At 41.9% G+C, this 26,135-nt stretch overlaps 1 protein-coding gene across 3 annotated transcripts in view; it reads left to right on the forward strand.

The window, feature by feature from the left end:
• LOC108162014 (rap1 GTPase-activating protein 1) overlaps positions 1-26,135 on the forward strand; it is a 103,164-nt gene that overhangs the window by 20,787 nt on the left and 56,242 nt on the right. The window contains exon 1 of one of the 3 annotated variants that reach the window (XM_017296506.2): positions 25,347-25,851. The exons of the other annotated variants lie outside the window; for them this stretch is intronic. Coding sequence (XP_017151995.1) covers positions 25,778-25,851 — 74 coding nt within the window. The 5' untranslated portion in view covers positions 25,347-25,777. Of the gene's footprint in view, positions 1-25,346; positions 25,852-26,135 lie in introns of those variants that run through there. 3 annotated transcript variants of the gene reach the window in all.

A 26,135-nucleotide genomic window follows, 5' to 3' on the forward strand; every position in this document is an offset into this window, starting at 1 on the left:
TTACACCGATTCGTGTTTGCCCACAATTTACACCTTGCCACCGCCGAAAAACCGAAGGCGAAGGTGCCACATTTCGTGCCACATGCAAAGCCCCCAAAGCCTTCTACAAAAACTTTCGCTTTCAATGGAAACTTTAGAGCGAAACTTGACGTCGGAGGAGGAATCGTCGTAGCTGCAAAATTCTTTTTGTGGGCACAATTAAATGCTCGAATTGGCTGGCCGTTGATTTGGCTAGGACGGGGCACTGCTTTTGGCCACTCGCGCACACTCGTGAGACGCTCGAGAGAGACGCTTTTAATTGGAGAGACGCTAATTAACCCGCAATTAAAATCGAAAAGTAATTCTGAATTCGATTCGCAATTAAATGAAATACGAAATAAATGGGCTTTCAAATTCACTTTCGATTAAGGCCGGTCTATAACACCCCACCCCACCTCTTGAAACTCCTCCTTTGGGCCATGGCTCTGTTTGTTGGCTAATTACGTGTCTGTCTTGTTGCTGTCTCTTTCAATTTTCGTCTTGGGCAAATTTCGTGTGCGGTGCGGAGTTGCCTGCCTGCCTGCCTGCCTGCCTGCCAGCCTGCATTCATTTGTCGGCCATAAAAGTCGCCGTCGTCAAAACACCAAAAAGTCTCTGCGGCTCCAAAGCTGTTTTTACCATAATTTTTCCACTACTCCCCTTAGATCCCCTACTCTCCCACTCTCCTACTCGATGTATCTCCCGAGACGTACGACTTCTCGTTCTCTCGCCTTTGCGGAAAAATGGAAGAATAGAAGAGGGGAAGGGGAGGCTGCTCTGGGGAGAGTGGGCGTGTGGGTGGAGTGTATGCTGATTTGTTGAGAGAGCAACAAGTATTATTGTAAATCGTATGCGCATTACAGATGACGTCAATCCAATCTGAAAAGCAAGTAGGAATGAATATTTATAGGGTATGAATACGACTAAAGGGATGATTCGTTGATTGATTGATGCGCTACGTAGAAAAAGATGGTCTTGAAAGAGTACTCTGACAATGAAAGAGGAAACTATTTTGGAAGTTCTTTGGGAATCTGGAATCTACTGTCTTTAGGGATTTCGACTGTGTTGCCATTTCTTTGACCTGTTCTGACTAGAATAGTGGACCCATTAACGTAAAAATCGGTAGATAAATAGAAGAAAATAGAGTCTTATATCTTTCAAATAGTAGACTGCACAACTTTTTAAGAAAGAATCACATGGTTGTATTCAATGACTGTTATAATGATCCGTTCGTGATGAATTTCTTTAGATACATAGATAACAGCATTATATATCACTCCACCAAAAATGAGTTCCATATCTTGAAAATTGTATATGCTACAAAATGTTTAAAGTGGATCAGAAAATTTCTTGTGTGATTGGTTACCAAAATCAAAGTTTCACTAACTTAAAGAAATTTCTAAAAAAATAAATAATTTAGCCGAAAACCTCATACCCTAGTTTTCCATTCCTACAGGGTATCAAATTGATACTGATGTATAAATGTATATATTGGAAATTCAAATTGAACGACTGCCGAGGGAGCTTTTCTAGATTATCACAGAGAGAGGAAGTGTGAAGGATTGAACGGAGGATTGAAGTCCAGGGGAAAAGTCAAAGAGCAGTGGGGAGGGAAGTCACAGGAGAAGGGAGCCGTACAGCACAAAAGGTGTTGAATGGGACTGTGGCAGGGGATGCAGTGGTGAGGGGACTCTCCTCCTCTCATTTGGGAGATCATCGCGCATTTCGTATGCTGTTATTGTAACGCTTGCCGGCTGCTGCTGCTGTTGCTGCCCTGCGGTTGCATTTCGAATTCAAACGAGTCGCAGGAGGCGCCGAAAGCTCATCAGCAATTCAATTGCCTCGAGGGGCCCCAACATGCCGCATGCCACGCCCCTCTCCATGCATCGTATTTTGTATGCATCTCCAGTGCGGATTATCTTTTTTGTTTACCTTGGGGACGCTTTCTTGCTTCCTCCTTCGAGCATTTTTAAAGCATTCGATCTTTAAGCAGATGCCAAAAATGTTATCTCCGCTCCGGCATCTGCGAGAAACTCTCTTGGGGTTTATGCTGCGCCTAATAGGTGTCTGTCGTACCCCCATCATCAGAATACAATGACAATGATGATGATGATGATGTGAGAAATGTCTTTAAAGTTGTGCAATGACAACGACAGCCAAGAAACAATGTGGTCGCGGACGCACAGACTTGGAGAGAAGAGAAAACTCCCACCCATTAGCGGGCATTGGGGTTCTAGTTTCTGCTTTCTGCCATGGACAGTGGAGCAGACAACGCAAAAGTGTGGATGTAAATATGTGCTTGGAAGATCAAAGTGAGGGGACAGCAGAGCAGGGGGAGTAGTGCTGAAAAATAGAAGACACATCAGAGTGTAAAAAACAGTGCAAAAGAGAGGAAGAAACAGTGGGTTGTGGACAATTGGGAGTACAAATTTGGAATAGAATTGATATTTAGTGATATGCGTTCCATTGTACACACAAAAGGTTCCTGATCTTGCATTTCTGTTGTTGTTTTTCAGCCCAAATGCAAAAAGAGATGCGAAGTGAAGCGAGAAGCAAAAGAATATTTCGTGGGCCGCAATTCTTTTATTCTCCCTCTCTCCCTTTCACTCCCACTCTCGATCGTGACATCATTGCAATTCGTTCATACGAATCTCCCTCTCTCATCGATTCCTGCTGCCCACCGCTCTCTCAGCAGCCACAACAATTAAACTCCGATGAAACGGCCCTCCCTCTCTCTCTCTTGCGCTTGGGCTCTCAAGCTCTCTCAGCAAATAAATACGGGACCTTTGCTTTCCTGCGTAGATTCTTTTGTTTTTGCTGTCATTTGCTTATCGCTTTGCATCCTATTAACCCTTTAAAAGTGATAAACACATAGAAGATCAGCAACAGTTGAAACATTTAAAAGTTTCCTTGGAAACACTGTTGCCGACACTTGGCCCCAATGTCCCCAAAAGTGTGTGGGGCTCCCCTTGGAATCGTCTTTCCACACACGGGCACCATATTTTGTGTGCTTTTCGCTAAAGTTCTGAAGTTATTTCATAGATTTTGTAGCATTTTGTGAACAAAATGTATGGCCTGGCACCCAGCGCCCAGAGAGATGGAGAGATACATGATATAGACTTTTGTCGACGACATATTTATGACTTCGTGCGCCCTTTTCCTCCCACCCGGAACCAAACTTTGGGCCATGGAATGGACTGTGGAGTGGCAGAGTGCTGGGGCAACTCCAAAAGTGCAACTATGAAATATATTTTGGCAGCGGCCGAGAAGCAGAAACGGAGATTATTACATGATGGCAAAAAAATATATATATATAATTTCCACACAGGGAAAAACTTTGCAGTGTCTGGCGGCCAGGCGGCGGTTGTGTGGGGAAAATGCCTCAAGAATTATGAAAAATGTGTTGCAAAAAAAATAGAGAGCAAAGTTTTTTTTTTTAGGTGCAGAGAAATGAAAATGGCGTGCGGCACGAAAATGTGCAAAAAACAACAAAAACAAAAACTTTAAAAATAAGTGGGAAAAAAACCGAAAGCGTATGGTGGCACTGAATCAGAAAATATTTGTAATATTATTATTTTTTGTAATATTTTAAATATGTATATATTTTATACGTAAATCCCACTCGGGGGGTACATATTTGTATAGTTACATAAATATACATAGATCTAATATACCCCCGCACTCTTTGAGTACAGGGTACCAACACAAAAAATAAACTAAAGCCAGCAGGCAGCCTGGGGTTAAATTTTTAGTGGCAGGCGAGACAACGCCTGAAAATTGTCTGACCAACGTGGAAAGGGGGGTGGGGGTGGAGACGGGAGAGAGTGCAACAAACGGACAAGTGTCCGACTGTCTGTCGTGTCGGTTGCACTGGCGGTGGGGCGAGCGAGCGCTTTTGGCTGCCACTGTGTTTTGCGCTCCATTCCGCATTGTTTACGGGATGTTTGTTGCTGCTGCACTCCTGTCTCCCTCCCTCTCTCTCGCCTGTTTTGCTCTTTTATATTCGCATTTCTTCTATTTCTTTTTAGGCTTTTCACATTTTTATTTTAAGTTTTTTTTATGGGTATCCTGTAAATCTTTTAAGGGAAAGGAGGGTATATTGTTTATGGTGAAAACGGCTTTAAATTAACAGAATTTTTAAGACACGTTGAAGCTTATTGCACATGGATATCAGGCATCCAAACCGACAGAGGGGCGCTGCTGCAATACGCCTTAAAGTCTTCACACCCCTATGGAAACCAAGGGGTTTTTTGTATGCCAATGGATATGGGTAAACAGCTTATAGAGTGCCCAGATCTCTAAAAAATCTAACAATTATGGCCTCTAAATTTGATAGAAAGATTCCATACCATAGATGCTAAGAGATCGTGCTCCACTTATAGGATACCCCCCTCTAATTAAAGGGTACCTTTCTGGTATATATATTTTTCCTTTGAATTGAAGCTTCTTTCCCATCGTTTTACAAGGTACAATACATGTACATATCCATATATACAGTAGTGTATTTTCCGTGGACCCTCCTGTAAGCGGCACAACTTTAATTGGTTTACCCGCTGCCGGCGAATCGAAATTAAAATTAAAACAAAATATACTGGTATACGTAGCAGCTTTCCTGCATTTTCCTTTTTATTTTCCTCTTAGGAGGAGGCTATTAATCGACAGACCTGAACAGAACTCAATTGAACCGAATTTGGGTTGAAACATTATTTATGCGCATTTTTATGCGAATTTTCGTTGTCGAATTTGTCAACTGCAGCACCGGCGTCCAAAATGAAAACACAAACAAAAAATGGAAAATTGCATTTTTCGATAGGAATTTCCAGACCAGGAATTTTCCTCCACAGGCTGCCAGGCGGTTAAAAGAACGAAATGAACAAAAACAATGCCAAAGCAATTAAAAAGCAGTTTTAAATCGAAAATAAAACAAGGTCTCCCGCTGGGTATTTGTCCGGTATCTGGAGAAGATTCCATGGTGGGGGATAATGCTAGTCATAAGCCCCCGATGCACTCCCGATTCATGTTCCTTGAAAGACTTTGATTTGTGGGTCAGTTAGTCATGAGAGTTCTTCAGCTCCTGAGAAAAGCAATGAGTGGGGTTAAAGTATGCCCAGAGCGACCCATGCCTCATTTGGAGGACCCTAGCCCGCTCCACAGCCCACCTGCCTCGCAGACTGCCACTTAGCACCTGATAAAAAACCAATTGAGAATGCCCCCACATATTGCACTGCGCTGCACTTCACTTCACTCGTAATTTCAATTCACATTCGATGGACGGATGGTTGGATGGTTGGATGGCTGTGGGGTTTGTATTTTTCGTATGCACCCTCTAATTTATGTATCGGACAACAGGCAGACCTCGAGCCGAGCGGGGAGCGGGGAACGGGGAGCGCGTATGCAATTTGCTCGCTAATTGGCAAACACTTGCACTGCCACCAAAATGGCCACAACCACAGCCGCAGCCGCTGCCACTGCGATATTTATGGTCGGTTATTAACTGGAGGTGAAACTGATTTGGGGAGACCCCACTCTAAGCTCCACTCCATGCGGCATGCTCCATTCTGCAGAGCTCTTTTGCGAAAAAAAAAAAACACACACACGTGGCCATTAATCAGTGCGAAAATCGCCGCTGGCTGCAGACCCACTTTTCGAAATAAATAAGTCGACCAAAAATTGGCCGTCTGTCACATTAACAGCCTCGGGAGACGAACGGGGGGGTGGAGGTAGACCCCGACAGCCGGTTGTCAAACGGGGGCAATGTTGCACATGCAAATTAGACATAAATCACTGCATTTTAGCACCCAAATCACTTTCGTTTCCCACTTCCCTGGAGCGGTAGGCGATCACAATGGATTGCGAGGGCCTTACTGCTCCCAGAGCTATTAAGATTGATCTCCAAGTGAAATGATCCACTGACTGGAAACCCATTAAACGTGTGGCTAAAACTAATCTAGATTTATGGGAAATAGATTGAAAACCAAAGCATAATGGAGTTTCGATAACTCGAGCGTTGGGACTGAAAGATTATTGAGAGCAGAACCTGGGAAGAACCCCTGAGAAATCCAGAATACCCAGAAAATAATCTCTAAATATAAATAGAAAATTAAATGTCGGTGTAATAATTTTCAATAAATTTAGAAATATTTTTCTCTACTTTCTAAGAATTTTTTCAAATATTTTAGTAATACAATATTTTTTATATCCAAAATAAGTATGTCAATGTCGATTTGTAGCCCACAAAATTGCACTCATTAATGTATTACATGTAAAACACAACAAAATGTGCGAAAATTTATTTTTGAATTATTTTTCTTTTGTAATTTGAACGTGTTTCCATTCATCCGTTGAAAATCTTGACGTTTAAATAAGAAATTTCTAGCTTGATTGATTTGTGCCATGCAATCAGCAATGAAAACGGAATTCCGATGTCCAAAAGAACAAATGTATTTTAAGAATAAACCGATTATATTACCAGATCTCAACCGGACTCTCTTCCGCTCTCCCTCTGAGAACACTAATAAAGTCTCAACCCAAAGTGTTACAGAAATGATCCCCTAACTCAATGTCCCGTTTGCATTTCAAAAACCAGTACCAATACCCGACTTTATTGTTCTTTATTTATTCGGGCGTACAGTGGGAATATCTGTTAATTGTACAAGCAAATTCCCACACGCACACAACGCAAACAACACCCAGAGCTGGCAATCATCTCATGGATAAATAAACCAGCACAAAACACCAAAATATTTGGACATAATGAAAAATGTCATTTCGGGTTGAGTAAACAAAACAGAAAATATCTTTTCGCCTAGTCAAAAAACATGGCAGCAGAATGTCTGTGTCTGTGTTTGCGTTTCTGACCGTTGGTCAGAAAGTTGAATAAATAAATTTAATTATATGCAAAACTACATACAACAACATGATCATAAAACTAAAACTAATAGAAAACAAAAACGATTTGACACAACTTGTTAATAATTTAGGCGATAAATCTTTAAATACACAACACACCGAACTTTGAGAATCGATGGAGCAGGAGGGGCGGGGGCAGGGGCAGGGGCAGGGCAGGAGGCTAGCCCAAAGTCTGAAATTGAATTACGTATCCAATCCTCCTCCTTTATATTCCATCTGTCTGGCCAGACACGCAGTCGACTGTTGACTGGTGGTCCAGGGGGAAATTATGGAGTCCAACTTATGGAAATTATGGACACCAGACAGACGCTGCGACGTGTGGGGACGTGCTTGAGATGGCAAGGCGATAGAAAAGAAGGGAATTGCGATTGGAGTACGCCAATATTTGTGGGGGAAGTTTCGAATAAAGTATAGGAATGTTCTTTGATAGCTCCAATAAAGAAGAACATTTACAACCTGAGCAAGTACCTCTCGTTGGTTGATAATTATGGATAATTCGAAATATAGATAATTCTACAATATAATATTCTATATATAATAAACCTACAAATAAATTAGTACATCCATCAATAGCCCTAAGCAGCGATCATTCTAAAAATCGATGATTGTATCTATTTATGTATCGATCATCTACCCATCGCTTTGCGATATGTACAATCGCTTGATGTCTCGATTACTCAACATATCTCTCTTTCGATCTCTTTACCTCTCGAAGTCGCTGCATTCCAATCTCAGTGGATGTTGAAATCTTCATCTGTCAATCTATCATCTCTTGAGCACCCTATCATCCATCGAAATACCTTAAAATCTCTTTTCAGAGGACACACTTTTGTTAGATGGGCGTATAAAAAGCTTTCTGTATCACATCTATCGAAATTAGCGCCCAAGAAACGTAATCTGCACGAGATTTATCCCACTTATATTCCATAAATCTATACCACGTGAATAACCCAATCGAAATTTTCAATAAATCCACTTAAATAATATTATAAAATTTTAATTCGTACAGCAATCAAATCCCATTAGCGGTAATTATTCCATTTATGGGTATTGTAACATTTAACAATCTTAAATCATTAGCCAAAAAACAAAAAAAAAAAACAAAACTATAACAATCTTTATGGTATAGGGATCTCCCACTTTTTATTTTTATGAAATTTTTAATTTGTATAATTATGTAATTGCTGAATGCCAAGCGAAAGGTCATAAAACAGGCAACCAAAAGCTGAATAAAGTTCATAAAATGGAATAAATATAATGAAAATGTAATTGTAATTTGGGATAATTTCGGTTAATATCTAAAACTAAAAACAGCAACTGAAAAGCAGCCAACCACAGCCGCAAAAGGGAAACAGACTCTCGTTCACTCGCACTCGTACCTTTAAAAGCGTGTAATTTAATTTAATGCAGTGGCACAACAACAACAACAACAACAACAACAACAACAACAACAACAGCAAAAAAAACACCAAAACAACAACTAAAACTAAATGTGGCGCGTGAATAAATGTGGAAAATGTTGCAACATCGACCGTTTTGGCTTATATGCGATGCGATGTGCGATGCAATCGCCAGCCAAATCGCTCAACCATTCAACAGTTGGGGGCACCTACGTGGTGCGGCTTGGCGGGGACCGTAGGGGGTGCATTTAATCACTTATATCACCGACCGAAAACAAAACAAAAATTTGTTGATGGGGGCTAATAAAGTTGTTGGTAACAGCAAAAACAAAGTCGCTACGAAAAATGTTGCCAAAAATCAACTGAAAAATACAGATAGAGACAGCAAAAGATATATAGATACTGTTACAACAATAAAATATTGCTTAACTTGGGAAATGATACATGGAAAGATACCAGAACGACTGTTTTGATACTCTTCAAGATCTAGAGTAGGTTGGAAGGGATATAACTTTTTCTATCTATGAGGGAGTTCTCTTTTATTAATAAAACATGAAAGTATCTACATATATCTGTCTATAAATAATAATTTTCTTTGGATTAGAATGAAAACTCCACTGAATTTGTGGGCTCGTTCACACAACATTTAAACTAAGAGGCAGCCCAAGGCGAATTAATATAAAATCGATTCTTCATTCCATACATATGTCTTTCTATCAATATAGATGTCTGAAATATATGGTGATAAGATTTTAATATTTTTTGTAGGAGTTATGCTCCAAGCAAATATGAAACTTTGTTTTTCAACTTTTAATTCAGTTTTCTTTTGAAAGAAAACATTTTTTCACTAAAATTCCGATTAATAGTCTTCGTGAAGCCAAACTTAGGGAACGATTTGGAGAGATCTCTACCGATGGACGCCTCTGTTGAAGCCTTTGAGGAATACCCACACCTTCTATGGTTTCTTCTCTTCATAACCAAACCTCTCTTTCTATTAATATTGCCCTCTCGAAGCAGCGTATACCCAAGCAACAAAAGAAAAGAAAATTAATAGGCGTCTTTTGACTGGGTTTCTTTGGTTGTTGTTTACTTTTGTTTTTAGCCGTGTCTTGTGTTTGCTGCTGCCTGTTGGTTGTTGGCTGTTGCTCTCTTGGCCAACAATCGGAAGTGCCAAATTAAAGCGCAGACGGAAAGAAGCTAAGAAGTGGCCAAAAGGCAGACCCATCAGACAACAAGCGGAAGTTGTAGCTGGTGGAGAGTGGAGAGCGGTGGAGGGGAAGTTTGGAGCTTGATGTAGCGGGGGGAGCACAGGAAGTGGAGTCAGTTTTTTGGGGGGAAACGGCCAAGGGGCGGACCTTTAGTTTTGAACCCTTAGAAGTTCATTTGGCAATTTGTTGGGAGTTCGTGGAAATGCTACACTAATTGAAAGTATTTCAAATGTCAACGATTTTAGTTGGAAATTCAATAAACAGTGCGTTTCGGGACTGTAAGACAAATGGAAGTTTGTAAATCAGTTTTTTGAGTCTTTTAATTGAAGATTAAGAATGTAATTTTACAGATCAATCGACTTTTATTAATGATTTAATCGTGAAATTGGATATTGCGAGAGCGATAGTTTTCGATTGATATATCAAATCTTCTCCTTGTTGTAGCTCATTTTTAATGAAATATAGAATATTTCTCGACTTCTATCCATTATGTACTCGTGTTATTGGGTATTTTTCGAGTTATCGATAATATGTTGATAGTTTTCGATTTACATTTTGTTGAAATATCGTAAGTTCTTAAGATTTTCTTATGTATCTCTCATATACGAATTCTTTGGTAAAGATATAGGGAATAATCCACCACTTCTATCAATGAAGTAATCGTGCAATCGGGTAATATTAATTTTATCGATTCCTTTCCGATAATTGTCGATTAAAAAAGCGTCGTTTCTCAAGGGTTTCCTCTTTATTATCCATATTTATTACTATTTCTAGGACCAGCACTCTCAAGTGCCTTTAATTCTTCCACTCCACTGCAATATTAACTTACACTTTTCTCCTTTTTTTTTCCTTTCAGGTAAGCACAAATACGTAGTCTCCATCCTTTCCCAGAATTCACAAATCAGCTCTGAGACCTCATCTTCTTCATGGGTTTTTGGCGGCGACTTCTGTAAGTAAAGCCAGCACAATGTATTTCCTTGGAAAAACTTGAAAGCGCTGTGGGCTGCGTTGTAAGCTTTTCTTAACTTGTTTTCCGCCAAAACCTCTTTGCATCTCTTGGCATCGCATCGTTTCCACCGCCCTCAGGCGGCAGTCGACCGACAGGCAAAACGCTCTCAAATCACGGCATTGGCTTCCGTAATTCAATAAATATTTTATTGTGTACAATATTTTGTCGCCGATATGCAATGTTCAGTGAGGGAAAACGTACATCTCGAGCGTGTCGGGTATATTAGCTAGAAGGAGAAGGTGGAGGATAGTTTGCGAGGAATGGAATTGAAAGATGATCACATGCTGCTCTTTATATAAGGTTTGGGAGTTGGAAGGTACATATTTGTTGCCCTCAATCCCTGAGCAAAGCACTGGAAGATGCCACAGAAAGGTCTACATTTCTGCAATCATATATTGAATTTGAATAATATTTGATGGGCTATTTATGATCTCTTAACACAATGGATTATTAATCTACAGGCTTCGATTCTTCTATGAGTCCTTCTTTTCCATCTGATTTATCTCTAGACAGCTATAGCCACACTTTCGAATCTTAAGGCCCATTTTTTTTACTAGTTATTATATGTTATCTTTATTCCATCCATAATACAAAATCTTGTACTATTGAAATGTATGGGCGTCTGGTATTACCATCACTAGACCCTCTCTACCAAGTCCATCTTTCCCTTTCATTAGTTCCATAAACTAACAGAAGTCCTGAAAAAGTTAGTCGCTAAGATTCGGAGAGTCCATGGAGACAGGAGAGTATCTGCCACGATTGGGAACTTTTTTCCTACATTCTCTATAGAGTATCCCATGTTCTCTAAACTCAACCCAATCTACACTTCAAATCTCTCTCTCTCACTCTGCTCCCTTCTCTTTTCTCCTCAACATCTCTGCTCTGGTCTGGCGCATTCCTTCACACTTCTTCGAATATTATTTATGTTGTTGACAGGCGAGAAAACGACAGGCGAAAAACCAAAAACCGAAACATAAAACCGCCCACTGTCACAGCCATCAGCGACAGCGGTGGCAGCAGCGACAGTGACAGCAGCAGCGGCGGCAGCGGCAGCAGTCAGATAACGGCACATTGTGCGAATTGCAAACTGCAGAACGGAGGCTGGGCACACTGCCAGCGAGAGAAAGAGATGGCAGATACGGGGACCCCCTCCTCGGGGGTCTGCGGCTGCTTCTTCGGTTTGAAGTTGGTGGAATATTGTGAGCACTTTATCGATAAATGCGGTAATGTGTGGCAATATGCTGCGTGAAGATTCATATATTTACACATAGATGGAAGATGGGAAGAGGGAGACAGAGAGAGAGAGAGGCACAAGCAGATCCATCGAGGGGCAATAACGAGTTGTTCGCCCAAGTGTTGGCGTCATTTTGTGGGTTTGCCTGTCATGAATATCCTACAAAAAAATAAAAAAAACGAAGGATACATTTTTATGATGTTTTGCGAATAAAAGATACCCAGGGATTCAGTGGAGTGCGTTTTTGTGTATACAGAAAATTCTTTAAAGAAGATACAGTGTATAGGGGTAATTCTGTATATGCTTAGCTTCACTGGGAGAGAGAAAAGAGGCAGTAGAGGAGGGAATAAAAGGACTAGTTTATGGAAGAGTTGAGGAATGAGTAGAAGAACGAATTGAGGTAAGAATAGGGGAAATAGTAGAAGGAACAGTAGAAGAAAGAGAAGAGATGTATAAGAAATGCCTCTAGGTTGAAGAATAAAACGGAAGTCTTTAAAATTGTGGATTCAAGAAAGTTTTTCTTCATACATTTAAATGAAAAGGGAAAAGAATCTTTATTTTAACACATTTAACAGACTCTGAGATCAACAAATATCGAAAATATATATACATATCTCAAGGGAAACCAACCAAACATTCATTCTGCCATATCCAACATTCCCTCGCAGTCTCCACGAGCCCTCGTGGGGTATCAAAAATAATAATAAAACGATGAAGAACTTTTGTTGCCAGTCGAAGTGATGCTGCCCTTGCCCTGCCTTGCCCCGCACCGCCCCATCATTGTCGATAAAACGTGAGAAACTTGTCGCCATCCAGGCATTTGGTTGATAAGGAGCCGGGTTCCCTCGAAGCTCTACCGAACGGAGAGAGAGAGCTCTGGGAACTGGGAACTGGAATTGCAATATGCGTACGACGAGTACATATATTTTATCGCTTCCACTGAACCTTTGCAGCAGGGTCGTCCCTGCCAGAGCCACAGCCAGTGCCTTGACAAAGGGCGATGCTTCATGGGATGTGGCATGCAGCATGTGGGATGTGGAGTCACGAGAAAAATCAGGAATGAATCAGGCGAAAACTTCGAGGGCCTATGGAATGCCTGGAAACAGAGCTAAAGTTTGAGTTTGTGTTTCTTTTGATGCTTTTGTCTTTTTCTAATTAGAAATCTTCCCCTCCCCTCCCCCCCCATGGAGTTGCATAAAATGTTTGCCCACAAGGCGATAAATATTGCAATAAAATAAATTGAAGTTTAATTAAAATGGGGCAGCAGCACCTTCGTTCCTTCCAACAGGATGTCTGTCTATTTCGGAGTCGTCTCCGGCCGAATGGGGAATGCGTAATGCGAAATGAGAAATGACCAGCAAAAGTGAAATGACAGGAAGGAAAGTTGTAGGAAGAACAAGGTTCAGGAGGAGCAGGAGGGAGGGGCAAAGAGGAGCGTAGAGGATGTTGTGAGAGGAAGCCAAGTGGCAGCCCTTGGGGCCAACAAATAAAGGCAGATGGCACAGGTGACTCTTGCCCCAAACTTTTGCCCAGAAAATTGTCTTCTTTTAGCCACAGGTGTAGCAGGACACGAAAAAAGGAAACAAAAACAAAAAGGAAACAGAAGCGAAGGCCGAATTTTGGGCCCCAGGAATTGAAGTCTATTTTTAGGCGCACTCTCGGAAGAAAAGGAAAAAAACAGAGAGAAAAATTCAAGGAAAATCGGTGTGTCCCGTGAGAGCAAACATGCATTATGAAACATTGAAAAATCAAATTAAATGCCTTAAAAGTCATTCACAATTTCAAGGATAATTCAATGAAAGTGCACTCTAAGGGAGGCCGAGGATTGGAATGCAAAAACGAGAGATATTTAATTAGCAGCTGACCGAAGTGCCACTCAAGAGAAGCCAGACCTCTTAAGGCCGCCTCCTTTCTGGCGGCTGTGTGCCACTTCTGGGTGGTGTCGTCGCCGAAGTAGCCATAAAAATCAGCCACAAAAGGTGTCCATAATAATGGGCCAAGAGGCACGGGCAGCTGCCATAAATACAGAGTCTCAATGGGGCAGGTTTTTGCCTGCAGAGTAGGTGGGATATGGAGGAGGGGGGGAGGGATGTTGTGTGCGACATCCATTCATTGGGAAATTAATTAAAATATATTTTTATTTTTGGTTTTTTGGCCATCAATTATTGCAATATTTTTGCCCTTCGACCGCTGCTGTTGCTGTCGCTGTCGCTGCTAACGAGCTAAAATGTCAGGCAATTAAAATTCATTCCACAAAACACAGGGCGCGGAGTGGGCGTGGCTGTGGCGTGTGTGAGTGTGTGTGTGGTCGCCACACACGTGTGGCAGCAGCAGCCACCGGAGGAGTGAAGGACTGAAGAACCGAAGAAGAGTGCATTTTGTTAGCACCTGATCCTGGAGTTTCTGACAAATTAAAAACACATTTTGGTGTGTGACAGACACGTTGGCAGTGTTTTGTATTTTCCGGGTCTGGGTTTTGCGTTTTCCACATGTCCTTTTTAGCCAGAAACGCGACGAGTGTCAAAGGGGATGTCAGGGGCTAACACTTGCATGGTCATGGCTCATTAGACAAAAAGTAGGGACAACAGGGAGAGGGAAAGGGGAAGAACTGGAATTCATTTATGGATTGACCTTAGTACTATATAGAATAACATTTGGGAGATTGTTTCTACTCAACAGAATTTCTGCCTAAAAGAAAAGATCGAAGCTTTATTCAGGATTCCTGATTGAACCTTTAGAAACGGAAGAAATAGGGATTCATGATGGGAGTTCTTCTTTTGAGAATACACCCTTTCGACGATCCTAGGCGCTCCTTCCTAAGAGCCTAAGTCTTCTCTGAATCATCCACAAATGGTTGGAATATTTTCTATTGAGGCACACGTGCCACGACATCATGATATTCAATTTCGGTATTCAGTTTCTAGAAGGAAAGGGACGATGATGGTATTTTTTCGAGTAAGAGTCTTACTGCGAAACGCCGAACATTGCTAAGCCACACTGGCAGAGATTGAAGAGATTTCTGATAAAGTTTGAAAGAAAAGAATCCCCAAAAGACGGTTCCAAAGAATCATCAAATTATGGGAGTTAAATTAAAGTCAAGGTGGAAATTTGTATGCAGGAATATATTTAAACCGTTTTTGCATTTTCCATAAAACTTTTGCCATTTTTCCTCGAGCGAGAGGAGCTCTTTCCTGCTACTCTATATGTACATGTCTGTATATATATCCCGAGGATATTGCTAATATAATTATTGGCTCTTCTTTTGAGAGCTCCGGAAGCAGTCTCCCCACTTAAAAAATTCGTATACATTTCGATAGAATTTTCTGTGCACCGCAATACATTTTCAAGTAGCGTTTTCCTCTAGCATTTTGTCCTCTTGCCGCTTGCTGCTTGCCGCTTGCCGCTTTCCACTTTTGACTTTTGGCAGCTGCTGGCTGCTGGCTGCTGGATCCTGGCTCCTGGATGGATGACTGGCTGCTGGATGAGAGTCTCTTCATTGGGAGAGTCCTATAAATAGCTTGAGCCTCGAATGAAACTTTCTGCCGAAAGAACTTTTTGCTGTTTTGCATAGAGGAAACAGCAGGAGCAGCAGCAGGAGGCAACTGTGGCAGCAATTAAATTCTGAATTGCCAAGAGAGTGAGTGAGAAATGGAGAAAGCACAGGACCGGACAGGACAGTAGTTCACTTAATTGAAAAAATTAACTCTGCACAACATGGAAATACAAATGGCAGAAGGAGAAGCAGAAACAGACACAGACACAGCCACAGAGAAAGGGGGCCGGCTGGATAGCTTGAAATTGGCTTTAAAGGCGTGTTTGGCAGCAAATTTGCATGACACACACAGAGCGGACAGGGACAGGGACTCATACAGAGAGGACACATAGGACACTAAGGACACTGGACGTGTGTGTGTGTCAATGTCGGGTTTGGTTAAGGTCTAAGGAACGTTCAACGTCCTACGTCCTACGTCCTACGTCCAACTGCATTTCACGATGAGTTTGTCAACGTTGATGAAATGATGTTCACTCTGCTTTGTCTGTCTGTCGCCCTTTTTTTGGTATACCCTAATTGAAAGGGTACTTTAGATTCTGACGTCAGTCCTTTATTCCTAATTTTGAGGTTCCTCTTCGTTGGGACTTATTTTCTAGGAACTCTTTTCCAACGAGCTCTTCGATAGAAGGTTTTATGTCAAATGAAGAACTTTCACTCTATTTTCTGTCTGGAAAGTAAATCTTAGATCGAAATTGGAACTCCTTCTTGGTGGAATATCTCTCTGTATTTAGCTACACTTTCTCTCTGGAGGATCTTTCTATTAAGGAACTCTCGCTTTACGAGCTTTCTGTCTTGTTTGCCTTCTCTCGGATTAATTCTTCATCTGATTTGAGTTCTGCTTTACATATTACTTTTAGGGTATCCGAAATTCGTTGAAGATTAAGGGGCTACCTTGTCTTTACCCTCAGGTGATGCCCCTGTTTGACTCACGTCTTTTGTTGTATTTCAGTCCATTGGTCCATTGGTTAAAGTAAGTTATACCCAATTTGAACCATGAAAAGGTGGAGGGATCTGCACTTGCGAGAGCTACTTTGAGAGTATCTTTTATTGATGGAAACCAAAGAAACTCCCCTTTTTCGTAGGATGGGGTCTTCTTTCTGTCTGTTTTTGTATATTCTGTGGTATTCCGATGGGATTTCAAACCTTAATATATCGATTATATCTATGTTGATCGCTCATTCGATGATAGTTTTCATCTTCTATGTTTTTCCTTTTAATTTTCTCTCCCAAAGTGCATTAAAACTTCGTTAAAGCTCTAGAAAACTTCTCCCACTCTCTTTGGCCTTTGTCCTGTCCCTCCTGTCTGTGTGTACTTGTAAGGACTCTCTCCCCCGCCTCTGTTTGCCCAATACACAGACGTCGGGACATTGCACTGCTGTTGCGTGTGTGTGTGTGTGTCTGGTATTTGCTCCGGGGCCCGCATTTTCAGGAACATCCTATGCCTCATCCTTCTCCTCCGTAGGCTCTTAATGCTGCTCGGATTTCCTTGTTTAACCCCTCACCTCTCTACCACCTTTCCACCCCTCTCTCTTACCCCATCGAGACTCCTCTCTTTCCCCGATTAGATACTCATTTTTCATGGGCCTATCTCTGAGTAGCGATCGAGTGGCCTACGAAACCCGTTTATGCTTGACATTCGATGCCATTCGATATGCAAATTTCGACAAACAAATTAGTTTCGTCCGAAATTTCGATAATTTTCCAGCAGGCTTTTTCCAACCATGAATATATTTCCTTGCTAAACGGAAGAGAGAGAGAGAGAGAGGGAGAGAGAGCGAGAGCGAGAGAATTCATTATGCGAGTAGGCGAAAGCCTTTTGTGAATTGTTGAGCCTCCAGACGGGTAGGACTTTCTCTCATACTCTCCAACGGAGAAAAAGTTGCAGACTTTGCACAACACTGAGCGAAAAATTCATGTGCATTCTCAATGGGAAATGCCACAAAATCACCGAAGGACTGGGGGGAGGCTGCCTTAAATTTCATTAAAATGTAAAAATTCTAAAGGGGGGATGCCTGGGGAAGGAGTGGATCGGAGTGGAGTGCCAGGGATTGGCTGATGGCAAAAAGCCTCTTCAAGTGCTTTGCCTATTGCTAGAAAAGTTTTCATTGCAACGAAGTGGAAGTACCCTGTAAGGAGAGGGAAATAGATTGAGGATGGAGTGGAACATTTATAAAAAGAATCTTCTGAGATTCGTAGCACAAAAGTGTGATTTTTGGCATGGTATTGGATCAATTCTGAGGGAGATCTTTAGATGAAAATATGTATAAATGAAATCAATAAAATCTGATAGAAAGTACATTCTTTAAATGAAGGATTCTAATGATTAAGCCATATATTTAAGAAACATAGACATACAAGTATTAAAAAATGACGAAAAATGGATGGAAATTACTGGATTTCTATTCCTTTTCGTTTGATTAATTTGAGGCACTATATATTCAACGATGTTCGAAGTGTTTTCAGATATTTAAACAACTTTAAAAGTCTTCTTTATGTCTTCGTTTAATAGTACCATAATAAAACCAATTCCCATAATCTGTTTCATCTTATTTTAAAGCAATAAAGAACCCACTTAAAAACCCCTCTCTCTTCTTGCTCCCTGCATTTTCTTTCACCTTCTGGGAGCCGGCTTTTCCGCAGTTCTAAAGAGGAGCTGCTGCGTCTCCTGTCGCCCAGGATGGCATAAGATTTATAACCTGCTTCCATGGATAAAGTTGATATAATATCCTTCATCTTCATCCCAGTTTCCCCACATTTCCCTCCCTCCCTCCCTCCCCCCCCCCCCATCCACGCTCTTAAATCAACCCCTACTTATATTTATGTCACCCTCCCCCCTGCAGCCCCTTCCGGGCACACACATAATTAAAACGTCATCGTTGCTGCTGCTGTCGCTGTCGCTGTCGCCGTCGTCGAGTTCTTGTTGTATTTGTTGGTAGAATAGTCAGCGCTTTTTGCTCGCTCCTCCTCCTTCGGCGGGGGGGGGGGGGGGGGGGGGGGAAGAGGGGCGCTAGGGGCAGCAGCCGAGACACTCGCGAGACAGTTCCAGGAGCTGCCTCGCTGCTCGGCTCAACTCGTTTTGTTAATTTGCAACGTTGTGGATCCTTCGTGTGGCGCGGGGGGGTGGCGCAATAAGGCCTAAATGGGGGGTTGAGTGGATGAAAGCCATCGCGGAGGCCTAAATGGGGGGCTGTGGGGGGAGGTGCAGGCCTAACTTGGGCTCGGGGGACGAATGAAAAGTGAATTCACAAACGGAAACATTGCAAAAATGCGCCAATGCAGCAAATGCTCAACGAGCAAATGCACGAATGAGTCCATCCCAGGGGTGGGGGACGGCAGTCCAGCTAGGAGGTGGGGGAATGCGACTTCCGCGGGTGTAGGTGTTTGTCTAGGAGCCATAGTTTCCCTACACTGAAGAAAATTTCGAATTTAGTTGGAAATAAATGGAATTAAATGTGAATAAATGATCGGAGGCTTAGATATCGATGTCGTCTATTGATTGGATTATTCAAAGAGAAAGAGAGAGAGAGATATACAGGAAAACATCACAAATTCGTATCCCTATTTATTTATTTATACTAAAAATTAGACCGAAATTTCGAAAATGATGAAGATATGATATATATAATGATTTTTATCATATGGATACATAACAATATTTTATGCATGAATTCTACAAGTATTTGAAGATCGATCATCGTTGTTTATATGTACATCGTATATGAAAACGGTTAGGAACCGCCATTTCCTACACAGATACATCTAGTTTGAACCTTCTGACTCCTGTTTCTACGAAATTCGCTTTAAACTTTTTAATTTATTTAAATTTTATTTCCTTAAAATGGTGCCTGTGACCTCATATGGAGCAATGGAGAGAATTATGTATGCAATATGGAAATTCTTACACTCCTTTCCCATTTATATGAATATGTTTTTACCGTTGCACGCCCTCTTTTTCATGCCATTTCCCCTCTTTTTTGACTACCATTTTACCCACTTTTTCCCACCTCATTTCCCCCTCCCTGGAATGTTTATTTTTCAAGCATTTGGAGCAAATTAACAAGCGTTTCTAAAACATATACTTATTCTGTACATAACTATAGACATGTGTAAGTATCTACAGATGTGCAAATGTATCTACATCTCTACATGAATGCACACACCACACCACACACACACACACCACACCACACACACACACACACACACACACACGAACACAATCAAAAGCAGAAATGTTTCGAAAGGGTGTCGCTGTCGCTCTCATTTGTGGCTGTTTCCACTTCCCATCCCCCACCCTCTGAGGCTGCTGTTGAGTGGCCTTTGGGGAAAAGAGAGAGAGAGTGGGCGAGAGAGATAGAGAGAGAGAGAGAGGTGTAGCTAGACGACAGCCTTCCCCAAGCATTGCCCCATAGGTCTAGGCCTATAGTCCTCCTCCTGTGCCTTTGGGTCCTGGGTTAATGTACTTTTTCTGCAGCGTCGACGGCGGCGGCGGCGGCGTCTGCTTGACTGACAGTCAGCCTCCCTTAGCACCACCCCCAAGCCACCTCTTTCCACCCCCTCGAACAGCACCTGTAACTGGCATTCATTCAACATTTTCTAACATTTAATTTTGCTCTGTAATTGCGGAAATTTTCATTGAAATAAATTAGCTCTTTGGCTGCACGAAAATTGTTTGTTGTGGGAACAAAAGTTTGGTTTTTGCGGCGGGTGGGGGGCCCGGGGGGTTTGGTTCTGTGCGAGAGATGTCATGGGTTAATGTCTGCTATCAATGTCAGGGTCAAATGGGACTGGGGGTGCCACGTGGGGGAACAGAACAATGAATATAAATATGATTTAATGAGGAGAAATTGCCATGGCAAAGCGGGTGGATCAGACCACACGAGGCAGCATCATCTGCGTGTGGAATGACTGGAAGGTCATCAGTGATTAACCAACGAACGAGGCATATGACACATACATTATTAACAGTCGCAGATAAATCCCATTACAGAGTGAATAATTCCATCATAATATAGAGAATTTATCCTTCCAAGGCATTCCAAAAGGTTTCAATTCTTCATAAATTACTTGTATGTTTCTCTGGGAAAGTGTTTTTAAAGAAGTTTTATTTTCTTCAAAATATATAAACTTTTGAATCCATTATACTAGGAGCCTTAAGGTGATTCATCGTTCCTTTCGTTCTATAGTTAATCCTTTATTATATACACATAGTGTGTATGTATACGGATTTATAATCTATTGATTAATGGAATTACAGAATTATAGAATGTTGTACTCTTTCAAACTTATCCTCGCCAAATGGTTGAAACGAAAAACGTTTTATATACAGAAAAAAATTAGTATTAAAAAATTTAATATAGTTGAAACAAAAAATATAAAAAAAATAGATAAAACAAAAAATATACAAAAAAATAGCATAACAAATTATTATACAAAAAATAGCAAAAACCAAAAAAACAATATACAAAAAAAAAACAATAAAAAAAAATGAATAAAAAGAAAATAATAATAATATAAGCAAAAAAAAAATTTTAAAAAGAAATAGTCATACATAATTTTCAGAGCTATCCCTATTCTATCCTAGTTTTTATAGATAATGGCCACCTTGAGCAAAAAAAATTATTATTTTCATATAACAAAATATTTTTTTAGCTCCATGATAAATGTTTTTATTAGTTTAAACTAAAGACTTGTGTTTAATTGTTGAGATAAAAAGAAATATGTATTAAAAATGCCTAAAAACGCTTCGTTATAGTCCCCAAGAAACATCCACCTTTTTCCATGAAAATATTCATAATTCATATTTTGTTACGTCATTAACCCACATGTTCTACATATAAATCCCGACCGCACCCTACGCCCTGCTGCCTTACGAATGGAAACTGTATTAACAATTGTTCTCCAAAAACCAGGGTTACCACCTCCTGCAAACGCATCTCCCAACCTTAGAAAAAAGCAGAGCACTCTCCCTCTACCTCTCGAGTCTCATTTCCATCGAACAATTTATGGTTTATTTAGGTGCATTTTCTACGGTTTGTTTCTGGCAATTGCCGAACATTAAAATTCATAAAAAAATATGTTAATTCTTTGATTAGGATTTCCTCAATAAAAAATGGGAAATATTACAAATCAAAAGCATGGCAATTGAGCGAACAAATCGGCATCCACAAAATTATAATTAATTCAAACAAAAATTTTAAAATTTGAATGAAAAAAACAGGATTTTTTTGTGGAATAATGCTTACCCCTGAAATCGTGGGGTGAGTGTGCGAGGGGTAACCATGGGCTGGCGAGGGGTGGAAATGGTACCCTATAATTCTGCCTCAGATTTTCCCTTCTCTGATGTCCCCGTGGACCCTTTTTCTGAGGTCTCTGAGGGTGAGAAACGCGTGCGCATGCGCCTTTGACACCTGAGATGACAAATGGAATGAGAGAATCCCATAGAGAATCTGCATGAGAGGGAGAGACCTCTCCACTTGAAGCGAGATGCAAATTAAAAAAAGTCATGAAAAAAGCTACGAAAAAAAGAAGTCTCTCAAGAAAGATAAAAAAAAATCTGGGTGGAGTGCGTCGTCAACCTAGCGCCATGGATGTTAATGATGTTTATAATGATGATGATGATGATGATGACGACGACGACACACATAAACAGAGCCGAAAAAATTTGCATAATTTGAAAAAAATACAAGACTTATAGGAGAAGCAGAAGCAGAATCAAAAGAAATAGAAAGACTTTAAGCAGCAGAAGAGTTGAAGAAGTGATAAAAAAGAAGAAAAAAAACAAGCAGACGAAAGTGAAGTTAAGGGGAGGAATGGAGGAATCACATCATTGGAATCCAGAAGCAGGCCCATAAGAAGGCAGCCCCCTGATTATCATGATTATGTATGCATAATCACACACCCGAAGACCGAGACCGAGACCTCCCGAGACCCTCCGAGACCCCGAGCCCAGACCACGGGCAAGCGACGGACTAGGGACGGGACGGTACAGGTCGAAAGACAATGGAATTATGAGGTGTTGAGCGTTGAGTGACTAGCGGAACGGACCATTAAAAACAAAAACAAAAAAACCTCAGAAAAACCAAAAGAAGTAAAAAGAGATGCCACAGAAAGAGGCAAAGATATGGTAGAGAGACACCACAGAACGGGGCAAATAGATGTTAGGGAGACGCCACAGAGAGCAGGAGAGACCACTCAGAGAGGGAGGTGGAAATGCCAGAAGAGAGAGAGAGACATTAGACCCAAAAGAAAACAATGGATAGAAAGTTATGGGCCAACAAATAGAGGAAATTGAATAAGAAGTTGCACTCCAAAGGAAAACAAAGAAAATGCGAAAGAAAAACTAAATGAAAACACGGTTAATAAAGCGTTGCAAATGGGAGCACCAGAAGTATCGTATCCCAAAGAAAAATAAAAGGTAAGATCCAGGTAGCAAAAAGAGTTGTTGCAAAGGAAGTGGCAGTGGCAGTGGCAGGGGCAGTGGATGTGAGGGTTTTGTTCTCTTTGAAGAAATCGAATTGAATTTTAATGATTGGCTTGAGAAGTTACTTATTAGATCATTAGATCCACTGGAGTGTAGGCATTATGTCAGCTGTTTGTGTGTGTTTTGGAGTGGAAGAGATGATGGGTGTTGACTGTTGAAACAACAGATGAACAGGTCACCGAATAAGGAACTACCATAGGGAGTGGGTTAATTAGTGTTTTGAGGGATAGATTAAGGAAGGAAATGGAAAAGAATGCCAATGGATAAGGTCTTACGATCTTGGATTCGACTCTAGACTATATGTAGAATATATTCTTAAGAAAGGGAGATCCCAAAACGACGAGAGGAGTGTTCCAAAAGCTACTCGTCTTTCGATGGGGAGATCTTTCTTCAAAGATCCTTACAGTCCTCATCAATCAACCATCTCGTGGGAATCTAGTAGCCATTCTCTCAAGCAACAACTGAATCAAGTGTCTTTGGTGTTTGTTCAGTTACCCTTTGGGTCTGGAGTCAGTTTAGTAGTCTCCAAATCTCCTTCTCTGCCTCTCAAAATTTAAGTATCATAAATTATTTTTGTAAATCTTGCGACATGCATGATCCCCGCAAGACAATGGAGATGCTGTTGGCAGAGGAGGGACAGAGCCAGAGGGGGGTTGAAATCATAGTCGAGCGCTCGACCACGACCGTGGACCACAGTATTTCGATGTGGAGCGTAGACGGAACAGTGACCTCAGTGACCTCGACCGCAACCGTAGTAATGGCCTCGCGACAACCCGGCGGAGTCGGTGTCGCTCAACGACCGCTGCGGAACACACCCCCGGCCACTGTGCTATGGCAGCACCCTGACATGCAGGATTTAAGTGCATCCACATTATCATTCCATGCCGGCAGTGTCGATACCGTTCAACGATCGCGATCGGCTACACTGGTGGACCACATGTCCCAGATGATGGAGCATTTGCAGCCCAAGATGGAGACGGTCCAGTCGAAGAAGAAGCGATCCATGTCCTGCTCTCCCAAGCACTGGATGCGTGCCGTCAGACCCAGCCTTCAGGAGGGGCAACCACGACAGGAGCAACCACGCCAGGTGTATCCGAATTTGGAGCAACCGCGACAGGAGCATCTGAATCAGGAGCCCCGACGCCAGGCCTATCCTGGGCTGGAGCAGCCACGCCAGGTGTATCCAAGTCTGGAGCAACCGCGCCAGGAGCAACCGCGCCAGGAGCAACCGCGCCAGGAGCAATCACGACGGGAGCAATCTCGACAGGAGCATCTGGATCGAGAATTCGACCGCATAATCAGGAACACCCTCAACGAGGGGACGGTGCCCGCCATCCTTGTGGACGGACTGAGAAACTACCTTCGGAGCAACAGAGACAAGAGATTCAATCAGCTGATTAAGCTGCAGCATGACCAGCGCGTGCGGATGCAGCGCGAGTTTGATCGCCAGCAGCAGGTCCTCATCGCCCAGATTTGCGCGGAAACCGACCTGACGGCCTATCGCGACGAGATCCCCCAAAAGCTGCCGGAGTGCACCAGAAACCGATTTTAGGACGACAGATTCCCCGACGAACTCGGTTCGTACTTCCCAAACTCCAGGCCCGGTTTCCACCCACAGCTTCAGTCCAGCGGGAACAAGAAATCGGATCCAAAGTAACACAACATTTGGTAGCACTCACTAGGAAAATTACTAACCAATAAATGCCATCAATCTTTGGATGGATCAATCAATCAAAAAAATGTCATCCACTCACATTGTCACTCTTTATTTTGGATGGGGGTTTCCATACAATACTGGCACTCAACAGACCCTATAGAAGTACTTGTGATATCTCAACCTCCTCTCCTGCATATTGTATCGCTTCTGCTTTGATATCTGATCTGTCGGTTCAGTGAATTCTAAGAGCCGTAGCCACAGTCCAGGTTGAGTTTCAGTTTCAGTTTTCAGGTGTTAATGACTTGATTTCCAAAGCGCACAAAGCCCGCGTACAGGGGCTACAGTGCCATGGCATTGTTTTGCATGTGTCCAAGTTTGGATGAAATTATAGAAGAGAACACGGTCCCCGTTCCCGAGACATGCCATACCCATACCGAAGATAGGAGGCCTATTGTTCGGACATGGGCCAAGCCAACCCCAAAGACATGAATACAAAGCCCGTGGCAGGCCTTTTGTGACACGCTCATATCCGGTGGTCCCTGCCGGTACCCGGCTGTATTTGCGCGATTGCTATAATTCCACATTATGGCTTGATAAAAACCGAAACAGCCCAAATGGACATCGAACCTCGAACGAACTTCAACGAACCCTGAATCGAACTTCAACGAACCCTCAAACAAACTTCGCTTCGAACCAGGAACCGATCGAACCTCAAGCGAACCCCCAGAAGAACAGCTCCCGGGCAAGTGTTTGCTTCGAACCTGTACCAATCCAATCGAACGTGTTGCAGCCAGCGATCAGGGTGGAAACCGGTGCTACAACAAAACTCCGATTCAACTCCAGAGGCGCACAGAATTCAGTGGTTTTTGAGGCCAATCTTCGTTGAAACTTCGTGCTGTTAGGTTGTACATATCGCGGGGTTCCGTCAGTGGGTCAAAACCGGGCAGAAATAAGTGCGTGAAAACTACGAAACGAAACGAGCGCCCGTGCGAATGAATCTCGAGCTAAACGAACGTATCTGTAAGATATGCCGAACCGAAATAAAGTGATTTTAGTATAAACATTCAATAGTGCAATATTTGTGTATAAGTAGGGAATGGAATACCTCTGTACTACCTGCTCTTGAGTGAACGAAAATCCCAAAATAGAACAAAGGTTATTCCTTGACCTAAGCAAACGCTAAGTGAATTATACCTGACCTGTAGACCCGTAGAGGGAGAGAGCATCCATCTATCCAGCCTCTACCTGTCTCTCAGAAAAACTCGAATCTCATCAATAAATATCTTTTGGATCTCAACCAAACAAAATGAAATATCTAACGCATACACACAAAGAGTCCTACACATCGGTGGCACGCAAACGTTACATGAAAAATCTGCTGTATGTATATTCTATACCCTATATATTCCTTTTTTTTTTCATTAGCATCCAGGAGGGGGACATAAATGTCATCCTCATCTGGGCAAATATTGATAGAACCACCGTGACCCTGCCTCCTGCCTCCCGTCTCTTGTATCTCTTATTGGTGTGCAGATATTATGGAAATGATTGTGATTTGTGCCATTTGAATATGAAATGTGCCATAATTAGGCTGAATCCATTGAATGCCGCACTCGACAGGAGTGCGCCCCTAAATTATGGCGCATCAGTCGCATAAAATATGC

The sequence above is a fragment of the Drosophila miranda genome, chromosome 4 (assembly GCF_003369915.1).
Source record: "Drosophila miranda strain MSH22 chromosome 4, D.miranda_PacBio2.1, whole genome shotgun sequence".
Classification (NCBI taxonomy): Eukaryota; Metazoa; Arthropoda; class Insecta; order Diptera; family Drosophilidae; genus Drosophila; species Drosophila miranda.